Raw genomic sequence first — 14,715 nt, forward strand, 5'->3', positions numbered from 1 at the left:
TGAACAGCCAACAATAAAAAATTTAAAAATAAATAAATAAATAAATAAATAAAATTGCATTTATGAAATATTTTTGTATGAATGGGCAAGTAAAATGCACAAATACTTTACCAATTTTCTATATAGATGGTGATACTTACAGTTCTAAATAATATATATTCCCCCCCAAATGGAGAAGTCAATGGTCAGACGTAGTAAACTTTTTTCTTTAAAACTAAAATAAAAACTTCTGATTTTAATTAGAATTAGATGCAGTTAGTAATTAGATCAAGTAGTATATTTACTAATTAGATAAAACCCATGAATGATCTTCCAGTTTAAGTTATTCAGCTATTGTCAAAGAATGTCATTGAAGAGGGACTTGGGAGTCTTCTAATCCAACTCATCCTTTTATAGATGAAAAACTTGAAGCCCAATATATTATCTTAAATTTTCATTTCACTTCATTTATATAGATGGTCTTCAACTTATGTGGCTTGACTTATAATTTTTCAAATTTATTATGATACAAAAGTGATAAGCATTCAGTGGAAACCATACTTTGAATTTTGATATTTTCTCAGGTTAGCAATATATGGTATGATACTCTCTGGAGATGCTGGGAAGCAGCAGTAGACTCGCTCCCAGTTAACTACCTGATCATAAGAGTAAATGACTGATAGTCTACAGTTTACTGTGTTGCTAAGCTATGATGTTTGTTGAGTTAGGTATATGAAATGCATTTTCCACTTAAAATATTTGCAACTTTTATGATATGCTTATCAGGAAATAACCCATTATAAGTCAAGGAGCTTCTATATTTACATATGAATTCTAAAAATTCTAGTAAAAATATCTTAAATAATGATATTACAAGAAAAATATTAAAATTATCCTTTTTGTTTCCTTCCTTTCTCTCTCTACCTTATCAGATTAGGGAGAAACAGTGATTGAATATGACCATGAGCCCAGAAAATAAAAGATCAAGCACATATATCCATGTAAAACTTATGCCAGTTAAACAAATATGTCCAGGATTTGCATTAATATCAGTATACCACTCTTCCAATTTTTATTGATAAGCAGTACAAGAAAATTTTAAGAAAAACCTAAAATTAATAAGATAATCAACTAACTTATTTTTTTCTGTCATTTGGAAAAAAAGGTTAACACTATTCAGTATTCAATTTATTATATAATATAGTCAGGAAATGAATATTTGTGAAAAAGAAATATGGGAACCCCTATCAATGGTCAGCTTCATTTCATCTTTCCATAAAATGAATTGTTTTTATTTTATACAGGTATTTGAAATTAGGAAGATGTACAACTTAAATGGCAAAAGTCTTAATAATAGAGTTTAAATCTACTTTACTATGTTACACAGCATTCCTAACTCTACATATTATCAGAATTTGCAGTCTATCTCAGAAAGGTACCAGATAGGACACATTCAGGAATAAAGGATTCATGGTAAAGTGCAAGTAGTAGGAAGTGAAGTAAGGATTGGATAAAGAGCTGGCAAAAATTTGGCTGCAATGTATCAAATCATCCAGGCCACTCCACAGTTATGTGTTATGGAGCTGACCCATTTATTTCTTGCCACCAGCTCCTGAAGGGCGTGTCCATCTGTAGATTTTTTCCTATGTAGCTCACGGGCTTTTGTGTCACATGTAAATGTACTGGTGGGTCTTTAGCAGATAAGGAGTTCATCTATTTATTTCAAAGGTTCATGGTATACATTTTTTTTTCTTTCAGCGGATGACAAGTCATCTTCTTCGTTTTGGGGGATGGTTCTGGGGATTGAACCCAGGGCCTTGTGCATGTGAGGCAAGCACTCTACCAACTGAGCTATATCCCCAGCCACTTGTCTTCTTATAAGGATACCAGTTGTATTGAATTAGGGCTTCATTCTTAAACTCATTACACCTTAATTATCTCCTTAAAGTTTCTCAGATAGTTACATTGGGGGTTAGGATGCACTATTCAATCCATAACAAAGGAGGTGTACTATTTAGCTCTCCATACACACTAATGTGGTTATCAACACGTATTTTGGAAATTAAAGTGTCAACTCTTTTATCATTTTTCTCTTATTGTTAATATGTTTACATATATTATCTTTAATGTTATTTTTGCAGTAATATTTTTAAACCACTCCATTTTTCCATTTTCATGTATAAGAACACTTGATCAGGCACATATGGACCAGTCTGTGAGTTACAGTGAAAGCTGATGTGCATGGGCACCACAATCAGCCTTTCACGTAACAGAATTTCTATCCTTTTCTTACTTATCTCACATATATGATGTGTATACCAAGGGAGGCCATAGCTTTTATTTATATATTATTTTAAAAGATAATTTCTTTCTGGTATTTTTAGATAAATGTGGATGAATATTCATACGAATAGTTTCTACTTGCCCTTAGGGTGGGTCATTTTCTACTGTTCTAAACGGATAAATACAAATGTGATCTCAATTGAGAGTGGATTCACAGGTGTTCATTTTATTGTGCTTCATTTATATACATTACATATTTTCTGTGCATTCTAAATTTTGAAGATATTGAAGCCAGTTTCAGACATCATGTGTTACAAATATTTCAGTTTCTAACTATAAAAGGCATAGATTGTTACAAAACATAACCATATTACCATATCTAAAGTCATTACAGTCATCTGTAATAAGCAGAGGATATTCCTGGATTGCCTACAAACATCAGTTGTTCTTCTCTTAGTAAAATTATCATTGAAGGACAGTTCTTGGTAGACACCCTCTCACAGCTCACCCCCACCCCCAGCTGGACTCCATGTTTCTAGGAATATGGTGTCATATCAAAGATCCTTCCATTCCAGACATACTTTATTAGGTAGAATTATAACTCTAGGATTGAAAGAGAAGGCCTTTTAATTGGGGAGAAGAGAGAAAAAAATAGGTCTGATCAGTTTGGAAACCAGACCATGTATGTGGGTGAACTGGGCAGTGGAAACACTGGTTCTGAATGTGGAGTAAGAAGCAGAGATTTATTGACTTCGAGGTTTTTTGTTTGTTTGTTTGTTTTTCAGTCCTGGAAATTGAACTCAGAGGTGGTGTATCAATGAGCTAAATTCCCATCCCTTTTTTTTTGTGTGTGTGTGTGTGTGTGTGTTTTGAGAAAAGGTCTTGCTGAGTTGCTGAGGCTGACCTTTACCTCCTGCCTCAGCCTCCTGAATCACTGGGATTACAGGTGTGCACCACTGTACCTGACTGATGGCTTCAATATTCTTAGAGAAATTTTTGTCCCTTGATGGACTCATCAATTTGCCTTGGGTCTTCATATGAATAATGTTTGCTAGAAATTCTTCTTTAGTGGTAGAATATCGATCAGTATTTCTGATACTGTTTAAAGTCTGCATTTCTTGTGTTTACCTGAACAACAACAACAAAAAAAATGAAGGTAGACAAATTGGACATCACTAATTTTATCTCCTCATAACTTAAATATAACTATAATGCACTTTAAAAGATTTTATGCATATTTCAGAAACATTGCTTTAGTGATTTTTCTACTTTATAAAAAACAGTAGATTTAAATATATTTAAGAACAGAGTGTAATTTTTGCTTCTTTGTGCTTCAAAATTTAAGGGAAAAAAATTACTTCACCTGAACTGACAGATAATTGATAGTAAGATTACTTTTAATTCTTCACTGAACATAAGAGTTTTCTTTGATGTCTTGGAAATTCCTCTTTCTTTAACATCAAACATGATTTAGTTTTGTAAAATTAGTCTTCTGGGATATGTTATGTAGATAAACATGAATTTCCAGTAATAAGAAAAACTTTTTAATAATGAATGTTTAATAAAATTTAAGATTATAAGCAAAGAGCTTAGAATTAAGGGTAACTGTATATTTTTTAAAAGGGAATCAGGGAAAGGCTGCTTTTATTGTAAAATTATAGTAAATATTTAAATTGGATTATTTCCCTTTTTTGTATGTATATTAAACTTATTTAGAGTAATTCTGGCGTAAGTGAAAGTGGTAGTGTGTTTAAGATTTAGAACATGTGGAAGGTACTTATTATTTAAGGTTCTTATGTAAGCCTGGTAAAAGTCTGTGTCTATAACTTGAAGCATGTTAGCAGTAACCTAAAGAAGATACAGTGTCTTAATCTACAGTTGATTGTCTTAAGAATCTAATTGTTAATTTAAAATTTGTAAAGATTTGTTGATTTTACTATAAGCAGAAAGATTGTGCTTTAAGGCATTTTTAAGTTAATTTTTTGCTGTGCTAAATTAGAATATAGCAACATGGTATTTTTCATTAGTTTAATCTTATTTGGAATTCCCCTTTCAGTTAAAGAATTGATACCAGACTTTCTGATAATGTTTGCAGAGAGATATACTTACTATTATTTTATCTGTTAACTAAGAATTTCAAAATACTCTGCACATTTACTTTATATTCCTATAGCAGTTTGGATAGTGTGTGCTGCCAAACTGGTTCTTCAGGATTGACTGACTACTTGTAATGGCCACATGATGAGTTATTAATAAATAGATTTAAGAACATAGTATAATTTTTGCTTCTTTGTGCTTGACACTGAACATGTTACATTATTTAAAAAGTATTAAAAGTATGGGAAATGCAAAGACTGATGCTCAGGTTTTAGTATTATACCTCTGTTTACCAAACTAACTATATTGAGCAGAAATGTCAATCTTGCAGATATATCATATGTGTTTCAGTTTGTACAGCTTTCTATTGGACCTTCTGAATTTGTCTAAATGTTTGTTGTTCTCTCCTAGGTATTGGATCCTGAACAAAACCATAACTTCACAGATCATTATCTAAATGTGGCCTTTGACCTTTCCCAAGTTCTTTTTATAGCTACTGCCAACACCACTGCTACTATACCACCTGCCTTATTGGATAGAATGGAGATCATTCAGGTTCCAGGTACTTAATTCATAAATAAAATCATTATTTTTGACATTTCTTGCTTTTCTGAGCATACCCTTTAAAATTAGTCATGCTGTGGAATTTTGAGTAATGAAATTAATGTGCCAGTGTATAATCTTCAAAGGTTCTGAATGAGGTATATAAACCAGCTTTTTTTTTTTAAAGAGAGAGGGAGAGAGAGAATTTTTTTTTAATATTTATTTTTTTAGTTTTCGGCGGACACAACATCTTTGTTTGTATGTGGTGCTGAGGATCGAACCCGGGCCTCACGCATGCCAGGCAAGCACGCTACCGCTTGAGCCACATCCCCAGCCCCAAAACCAGCTTTTTATATACAGTTAAAATCTGGGGGGCTAGATTGTGGCTTAGCAGTAAAGCATTTGCCTGTCATGTGTGAAGCACTGGGTTCCATTCTTGGCATCACATGTAAATAAATAAAGGCTCATCAACAACTAAAAAAAAAAATATTTTTAAAAAATGTAGGACAGTAAAACTTTTTGTTTGTTTATACCATAACAGGTAAGAATACGTGTATGTTCTGTAAGACATCAAGAATAAATTTTGACATGTTCAGATTTAACCTTGTTTGTATCTTAAAGTGCATGGTGCTTTTACCTTTCTCTTTAGTAGAATCTGTCAGGTAGTTACTATTTATTTATTTGTAAATAAATCCAGTGGCTTTTCACCATGGACACATCCCCAGCCCCTCTTTTGACATTTTATTTTGAAACTGGGTCTTGCTAAAATGCCCAGGTTGGCCTGGAACTTGAACTTGTGATCCTCCTGCCTCAGCCTCTTAGGTTTCTGGGATTATAGGCTTGCACCACCACACCCAGCATATAAACCATGTCTTCTTCACTGGAGTGTGCAAAGATAAAATTCTGTGTTTCTAATTCTTAAATTCTAGCTTTTTTGGGGGGGTGGTTACTAAGGATTGAACTCAGGGGCACTCGACCACTGAACGTTGCGAGCCCTGTTTTGTATTTTATTTAATTTTATTTAGAGACAGGATCTCACTGAGTTGCTTATCACCTCCCAGTTGCTGAGGCAAGAGATCTTTAGTTCAAAGAGGCTGGCTTTGAACTCGAAATCTCCTGCCTCAGCCTCCAGAGCTGCGGGGATTATAGGTGTGTGCCACTGCACCTGGCAAATTCTAGACTTTTTACCTAATTTTAATTGCTTAGAGTTATTTTGCCAAGGAGGATATAAAAAATCAGAGAGTACTGTAAAATGAAAATAGAGTAGAATCTAAATGTAATCTTCATGTATTTTTCATAGTAATCTGAAATATATTTTTACTATTTGGTGAGAGATAAGATTTCTTAATTATCTGAAAGCCCTGCTGATTCCTGTAAGTAGTTTTAAAATATGATGGAATAAAAGTTGGTTGTGTGTATTTATAAGACTAAAATAAATAAATACTGCAACTCAATTGCCTGGAAACCTCAAATTAAGACAGGAAATTCGTAACTGCACTGATGTAGAGTAGAACAATCAGGGCATCTGCTGTGGGGGAGCAGGTGATGCCACCTTCTTCCTCTGGCAGATTTGGTCATCCTGTTTTTTAGCTTTTTTGGTCGTTTTAACTCCTCTTTGTATTCAAAAGTTGCTTTTTCAGGTCTTATTTAAAATTTTGTTTTGTTAAACAGAAAGGATGCATTAGTTTGGGTGGAATTTTTTTCTGACAGAAATTAAAACAAATGAAGCTTTTAACTAAGAACATAAAGTCTCTTATTTTATATTTACGTATTTTTCCAGCATGTTGTTGGGGTAAAAAACTTTTATAGGAACATGTTAGTTTTTGTTTTGTTGCTCAAATTTATAGTTAGAGTTCTGTTGCAGTCCTGCTGTACCAACAGCTGTATCAATCTACACAAGTTGCTCGTCACCCCCCGGTTATTTTGCTGCAGCCGGACTGCGGCAGAGTTCTAATAAAAAACTCCTTTGGAGTCATTCCCTTGGAACCCACTGTTTATCTAGTTGAAATTGTGAATGTGTAAATTTTTCAAGAATGTATCAAATTATGCTAAAGGAAAAGGATGCATTATTTTCCTATGTAAAATTTCAGAGCATTTGAGAATGAGGAGATAACTGTCTCTAAGTTTTGAGATTTATTTGAGAAATTTTCTTGTTCTAATTATAGTATTAATTAAAGTAATACTTAAATTCATTCCAAGTACAAGATCTGTTGTATTAGCATTTGACTCACTAAAAAAGCGTGGCATTATGGGAGCTATGTGAATAATTACAGAAGAGGGTTCCTTCTTTTCTAGGGTATACACAGGAGGAAAAGATAGAGATTGCCCACAGGCACTTAATCCCAAAGCAACTGGAACAACATGGGCTGACTCCTCAACAGATTCAGATCCCTCAGGTTACTACTCTTGCCATCATCACCAGGTTAGTCACCCATCCTAAGGCTTCATTAATGTTTGAGCAGATTTTTTTAATGTCTTCCCATAGTATACATTTCTCTTTCTCCAACAAATTTCTAGCAAACACTGCCATAGCTATTGATTTAAATAAGACTCTGTATGAACTAGAATTTCATAGAGATTCAACTTAGAATATCTTCATTGATAAGTACCTTCATTGAACTAGAAGTTCTACTTTGCCACAGTAGAAATTTAAGGGATTAATTTGATAGATCAAGAACCAAACACATGAAAATAAAGAGACACTTGTTATGCCTTGAATCTTGAAAGTTGCTTAATTTGCTTAAGAGGTGAGTTGCAACTTTCAGACATCTGTTTTAGGTTATTCTGATTTCCTTTTCTTCTCTTTGAGAGGTTTTTAAAAATCTCAAGAGTTTTGATCTTCGGAATTAACACTGAAACAATAAAGAAGGTGCTTCCCCAAGTTTGCTACCAAGTGCTTAAGCCTGTGGCAAGCACAGCATAAATTATTTGAGTATTGTAGACTGTGTATTTATAGACTGTGTGTTTGAATGGAAAACATACCCTGTTGAAAATTTTTATCTACCATAGCCTCTTACAGTTTTCCTGGCTCAGTGTTACACATCCATTGCATCATCCAGCAAGTTGTATAGGCTGCCAAACACTCTTGCACCCTTTTCTAGTAAATGCTGTTTTTCAAAAGATATAAAACATCTCTCTATATCTTTGGCTTATCAAACTTTCTTTTTATTTATGCCAACTTTCTTATGGGTCTGTTTAAATTTAAATATAAAATAGTAAGACTAAATCTAACCTGAGCATTCTTTTTCTTTTTTTAATTTAATTTTATTTATTCTTTTTAGATATGCATGCCAGTAGAATATATTTTGGCATATTATACATATGTGGAGTATAACTTATTCTAATTAGTATCCTATTTTTGTGGAAGCACATGATACAGAGTTACCCTGGTCATGTATTCAAATACAAGGATAGGAAAATTATGTCCAGTTAATTCTACTCTCTGTAATTCCCCTCCCCACTCCCTTCCCTTCATTCCCTTTTGTCTAATCCAATGTACTTCTATTATTCCCCTCCTCACCCTCCCTGGGCATTGTTTTTCTAAACTTCCTTTGTGCTATACTGTGTAAATAATTCCAGGAGAAATAAATTAGGTGATTTGCCAAAATCTTCCAGACATATTATTGTACCAGATAATACCTATGATATCTTCTGTGACTTTCAACAAGACACTTAACCCTTTTGATAGCTTTTTCTATATAAAATCCAAGTGATAGAGATATTCTTATCTAAATCTGAATAATGATGATTCTGAAGAATAAACATTATTTGTATTTCCCAGTTGTCTCCTGGAGAACTGTTTCATTTATTATTTATTTCATCATTATTATTACTGTAAAACATCAAATCATAAAAGCTATGGACATTAGGAAATCTCTCTGAGTAGTTTTATTAGTTTTTATCTATCTATGTTTATATTTAAAACCTTACAAGTATATGCTACTCCAGGCAAGTTTCAGATATGTAGTAAGCTACTAGACTTACAGCATAGAGTATCTGTGTTCAAGTTTCTCATTTTTGGAGTGTGTCATAGTCGTAGACCTTTAGCATTCCAGTCTTACTTCCTCCCAGTGTAACCAGCCTGTTTGAATACTTCCAGTCCCAGGATGGTGAGAACTTTGCCATAAAGATATTTTTTATATTCATTCCCTATAATTTTCTATTTCTGCTTTATAGGAGCATCTAGAATTTAAGTATAATTCCTCCTTTTTGCATTCCTTCTGAAATAAAAAGAAATACTATCAGATATCAGATATATACCCCATAAATAGTCTCTTCTTCAAGCTAAACATTCCTGTTATCTTTACCATTCCTCTTGACCTGGTTCCAAGGCTTTTTACCTTTCTGATTAGTCTTCTGAATGAGCCCAGTATGTATCAGTGTACCTTTTATAGAAATACTCAGAGTATAACGCATTATTTCAAATATAGCCTGAACAGTTCATAGTGGAAGAAGATCATATTTTTCTTATTCTGAATAAAATTCTCTAGATTATTAGCTCTTTTGAGTTATTATTTTGCCTTTTCAGTTAATTTTTGCTAAGCTTGGCATACCCCATTCTGCGTTTATAGAGTTTAGTTTCTTAAAGCCAAAACATTAAAATTTGTAGTTATGTATATTTCATTGTTAGTTTTTTATGTCTTCTGAAAATCAGCATATATAACATCCTATGTTCAAATCATCATGAGAAACATCAACCAATTCTTTTTTTTGGGGGGTGGGGGTTTGCTAGGGATCAAACCCAGGATCTCACACATGCTGGGCAAGTACTCTGCCACTGAGCGACATCCTCCACCCCAAACAGCCAATTCTTATTTTCTTATTTGACCCTGGTTATTCCTCCTTTTACAATTTAAAGATATCAAATAGGAGTTTGTATGTCTACTTTTTTGGTCAGTTGTTAATGATATAATCTGTGAATTTGGTTTCTAGCCCATTATTGTTCTAAACACATAAAGAGGTATTTTTGTTGTTGCATATCCTGATTATTTTTGGCTACCTCCAATTCATTCTGAACCTCACGGTCTCATTTTTGTATTTTCATTCCATTCCTTTGTAAGCTTATCCAGACCCTCTGCTTTCATCTTTTGTCCCATTAAACCTAAGCTGATCATGTAGTTGTCTAGGAAGCTACTTTGGGTTTTTGGTTTTTCTTTATATGTTGATTTGTTTATTTTCAGTATACCGTCCTGTTTCTTCTTTATTTAAATTATATTCTGGGGCTGGGATGTGGTACAATGGTAGAACAATTACCTAACATGTGTGAGACCCTGAGTTCAATCCCAGTGTCAGGGTAAAAAAGGAAATTATATTCAGTTATAGAATGTCAACTCTATTTTTATGTCCTTTTATCTTTTTGACTGAAATGAGTTTTACTTTATTTTTGCCAACTGCTTTAATCTGTCCTTTCTCACAACTTTTAAAATCTCCTTCCCTAGAATGTCTGACTACCTAAATCAAATCCAGTTTTTCAGATAAAACAAATTTTTTGCCTGATGTTGTCCATTCCTATCCCACCAAAGTTGGTTACACCAAAAATGGTTTATGGAATGGGTTGTGGAATTTGCTGAAATATGTAAGTTTAAATATGTAATTAAAAAAATAAAGTTATTGTGTCCACCTCCAACTATAATATATATATTAAATAAATAAATAAATAGAGTATTTTATAAAAATCACAATAAAAACACACGGAGTCCCTAGGTGATTAGCAAAGTTCCTAGTAAAAAGTTGATTTCTGTCCTACGTTCAGTGCAGTTTCTGATTTTTGTCTTTTTTTTTTTTTTTTTTTGATACCAGGGGGGCACTTAACCACTGAGCAACATCCCTACCACTTTTTATTTTATTTTATTTTCTCAGCACTTTTTATATTTTTATTTTGAGACAGAGTCTTGCTAAGTTGTTAAGGGCCTCCCTAAATTGCTGAGGCTGGCTTTGAACGCCCAATCCTCTTGCCCCAGCCCTCAAATCACTGGGATTACGGGCATACACCATTGCAGTTGGCTCAATTTCTGATTCTTTCTGTAGTATTTCAAGTACAATAAATTTAGAATTTTCTTAAATTGACAAATTTTGCTTTAGAAAACTCTTAAACATATCAAAAAATAAATGTATTTTATATGCTGCCAAATTTACTTTGTCAATATAAATTGAAGGACCAGGACTGGGGTTGTGACTCAGTGGTTAAGCGCTAACCTAACATGCGTGAGGCACTGGGTTTGATCCTCAACACCACATAAAAATTAAAAATAAAGGTATTATACCCATAGGACTTAAAACAGCATACTAGGGCTGGGGCTGTAGCTCAGTGGCAAAGTGCTTGCCTAGCATGTGTGAGGCGCTGGGTTTGATCCTCAGCACCACATAAAAATTAACAAATAAAATAAAGGCATTCTCTCCATCTACAACTATTAAAAAAAAAAACAACAGCGAATTACAGGGACACAGACACATCTGACACATGTTTATAGCAGCACAATTCACAAATAGCTAAATCATGGAACCAGCCCAGATGACCTTTAGTAGATGAATGAATAGAGAAACTGGTATGTATACACAGTGGAATATATTACTCAGCATTAAAAGAGAATAAATCATGGCATTTGCAGGTAAATGGATGGAGTTGGAGAATAATGCTAAGTGAAGTAAGCCTATCCCCAAAAAACAAAGGCCAAATGTTTTCCTTGATATGAGGATGCTGACTCATAACGGTGATGGGGGTTAGGAAGCATGGGCAGAATAGAGGAACTTTAGATAGGGCAAAAGAGAGGGAAGGTAAGGGAAGGGTCATAGGGATAGGAAAGACAGTGGAATGAGTCAGACATCATTATCCTAAGTATAAGTATGAAGACACAAATGGTGTGAATATACTTTATATACAACTAGAGATATGAAAAATTGTGCTCTATATGTGTAATATGAATCATAATGCATTCTGCTATCATATATAACAAATTAGAATAAAAAAATAAATTAAAAAAATAAAGTTATTGTGTCCACCTCCAACTATAATATATATATTAAATAAATAAATAAATTGAAGGACCAAAGATTTGTTTTTAGGTATTGGGTAAAAGTTCAGGATAATCTATATAAAGGAAATATTTGTGGCTGAAAGCACATCTGAATGTTTAAGAAGTAACAATACTTAAATGAGACATTTTCGGTGTGGGTAAGTTCATTAGTCAAGGCAGAGTAAAAAAAAACTTTTAAATGTATACTGTTCCTTTAATAGAAAGGTTAGTTGTATTTCTATCTGTTTTTAAGGTGGTATTTAGGCAAAATGAAGTATTTTTCTTTATTCACAGGTACACCAGGGAAGCAGGAGTTCGTTCTCTGGATAGAAAGTTTGGGGCCATTTGCCGAGCCGTTGCTGTGAAGGTTGCAGAAGGACAACATAAGGAAGCCAAGTTGGACCGTTCAGATATAACTGAGGGAGAAGGTTAGTGGCCTTGTTTTGGTGTTCTCAGGCCTGGCAGCTAGGAGTGAGTGGCACAATTAAATTGGATGTGGAGAATGGTGTTGTCATTGGGAATAGTGGCACGTGTGACTCCAGTGGTAAATGCACTCAGTGAATAAGTAATAACTTAAAGTTTGGTATAATTTATCAAGAGAGTTCTCTTTTACAAATAGTACAGAGTATAAATGGAGTAATATTCAATATTAATGCTGTAAGGATATTGTAACTTCTTCAGATTTAAAATGAAGATACACTTTATGTATGGGATCTGGTGTTCCCTAATTTTTTTTACCCACCCAGATAGTTGTTAAGTCTTTGAATAATGTATAGCATAAAAAGTTATTACAAAAAAAAAAAAAAAAAGAAAAGAAAAACTTACTACAACATTCAAAAGTCCAAGCTATCCAAGTACTATAAGAGCAGGTCTTTGTACTCTGGAAGAGCTTCATGTACGTAATTTTTCTGACACATTTTCTTTTATAGGTATATGACTAAATGCAATATAAATTATTTTTTTCTTCAGTAATTGTGGAGATAATAATAGGAGGAAAATTCTTTTACTGGAATTAATGAAATGTAGATATTTCCTTTGTTACCCAGTTATAGTGTTTTAACTTTTGTTCCAGAACTGGTAGGGTGTCGCATTCTAGGACTAAACACTCAGGGTCAGTCCAGGTGAACTGGGCTGCAAAATAATCACACAGAGACAGAAAAATATCTTTTCCTTTGGGTCCCATAACAGCTTCTCCAACCTTAGGGGTCCATGGAAAGAGATAGAGAGCCTGTACTGAACCCTTTTATTGGGGAGAAGCCATTAAATGAGGCAAGAGATAGGATTACAAGTGAACAGGTGAGTAGAGCTCACCCTCTAGGAATCTCCTACTCCTATAGCCACACCTTGTTAGCCATGTTATCTGAGTGAGGGAAAAGACTAATGCACCAGACTACAGTGATCTTTCAGATCCCTGTGGTGCATCAGGACTTAAAGGTGCGTGTGTGTTTGGAGTGGCTCCCCACAGTAGGGGTTTGGGTTTATCATACCATGCTAGTATGCAGAACATAACTTGCCATAACAAATATGACTTGAATAGTAGGGAACTGAAGATTACTTTCAGTAAAGAGATTTATTAGATGTCTACCATTTATTAGATTATTAGATTTATTAGTCTACCATTTCTAAAGCTCTTTCCAGAAAAGAGTTAAATGAATGTGATCAAAGAACCACAATTTGTGCTAGGCTTAGAAGAACAGACACAGTTAAAAAAACATCTTCCTTGTTTTACTTCTCACTTACTGAGCTCACAACAGCACTGGCATCAAAGAGCAGATGTTCACATAATTCTCATATTTCTGTATGATGTTTCACCCCCACTCCCACTTCGCATGGAACTCCACTGGTTCATTTTTTCCAGAGAATAAACCAGCCGTCTTTTGATGAATTGAACAGGGGTCATGTTCTCATTGTGTGAAGTAGGGATAGGGCTATTGAACTCCAATCATTTCTTATATTGACTTTAAAATGTTTGTTTGAACTCCCTTCTGTGGTTTGAATGTATCCCCCAAAATTCATATGTTGGAAACTTCATCACTGTTGAGAGGTGAGACCTTTTAAGAAATGATCAGGTCATGGGACCTCTACCTTTATGAATGGATTAATATCATTATCTTAGGGAAGTGGGTTAATTATCACAGTAGTTTCCAGATAAAAGAATGAATTCAATCCCCTTCCCTCTTGTCTCTCATGGGCTCTCTTACCATGCAATCCTTTCTGCATGGTATGATGTAGCAAGAAGACTTTCTCCAGATGCACCCTCAATCTTGGACTTCCCAACCTCCAGAACTATAAGCCAAATAAATTTCTCTTCACTGCAAAATCTGTGGTATTCTGTTACAGCAGCATAAAAGAGACAGACAGCCCCACTTCTCACCCACACTTTCAGGGATACCTTACATTCCTACCCTTGATAGGATTTCATGGCTCAGATGAACTTGCTGCTGTTGATGAAACATCCCTGTCCTGCAGACACCAAGGTCTCTGCTTTCTCTAGCCTGCAGAGTTTTCAATATTTTTTGGTCCACCCACTTTCTGCTTTCCAAATTTTGTCAGCATCTCCTCTCAGTTGTTGTCTTCTTTCTCATTCCTTTTGTTCTTGTAGGTTTATATATTTTATTTTTTAATTCTCATTATAATAGGATTTGAGAGAAATTGTAAAGATAATCTACTGTTTATAGAAATCTGAATTTTTAGAAACTGTCCTAGGTGAGAGAGTGCCTATCAAGAATAGAAATCACATTTGCAGATAAATGGATGGAGTTTGAGAATATAATGCTAAGTAGAGTAAGCCAATCCCCAA

The 14,715-nt window shown here is 34.1% G+C and overlaps 1 protein-coding gene and 1 non-coding gene across 2 annotated transcripts in view; one reads left to right on the plus strand and one right to left on the minus strand.

Annotated features, from left to right (window-relative positions):
* Positions 1-14,715, plus strand: part of Lonp2 (lon peptidase 2, peroxisomal) — a 105,546-nt gene that overhangs the window by 56,360 nt on the left and 34,471 nt on the right. The window contains exons 9-11 of the mRNA XM_046435104.2: positions 4,771-4,921; positions 7,198-7,324; positions 12,210-12,343. Of these exons, the coding sequence (XP_046291060.1) occupies positions 4,771-4,921; positions 7,198-7,324; positions 12,210-12,343 (412 nt within the window). The remainder of the gene's footprint in view (positions 1-4,770; positions 4,922-7,197; positions 7,325-12,209; positions 12,344-14,715) is intronic.
* Positions 1,765-1,840, minus strand: Trnav-cac (transfer RNA valine (anticodon CAC)). The gene has a single exon. It is a non-coding gene; the product is annotated as a tRNA-Val (tRNA).

The sequence above is a fragment of the Marmota monax genome, unplaced genomic scaffold (assembly GCF_021218885.2).
Source record: "Marmota monax isolate L192 unplaced genomic scaffold, Marmota_monax_Labrador192_F-V1.1 WCK01_AAM20220418_F8-fsc00024, whole genome shotgun sequence".
Lineage (NCBI taxonomy): Eukaryota > Metazoa > Chordata > Mammalia > Rodentia > Sciuridae > Marmota > Marmota monax.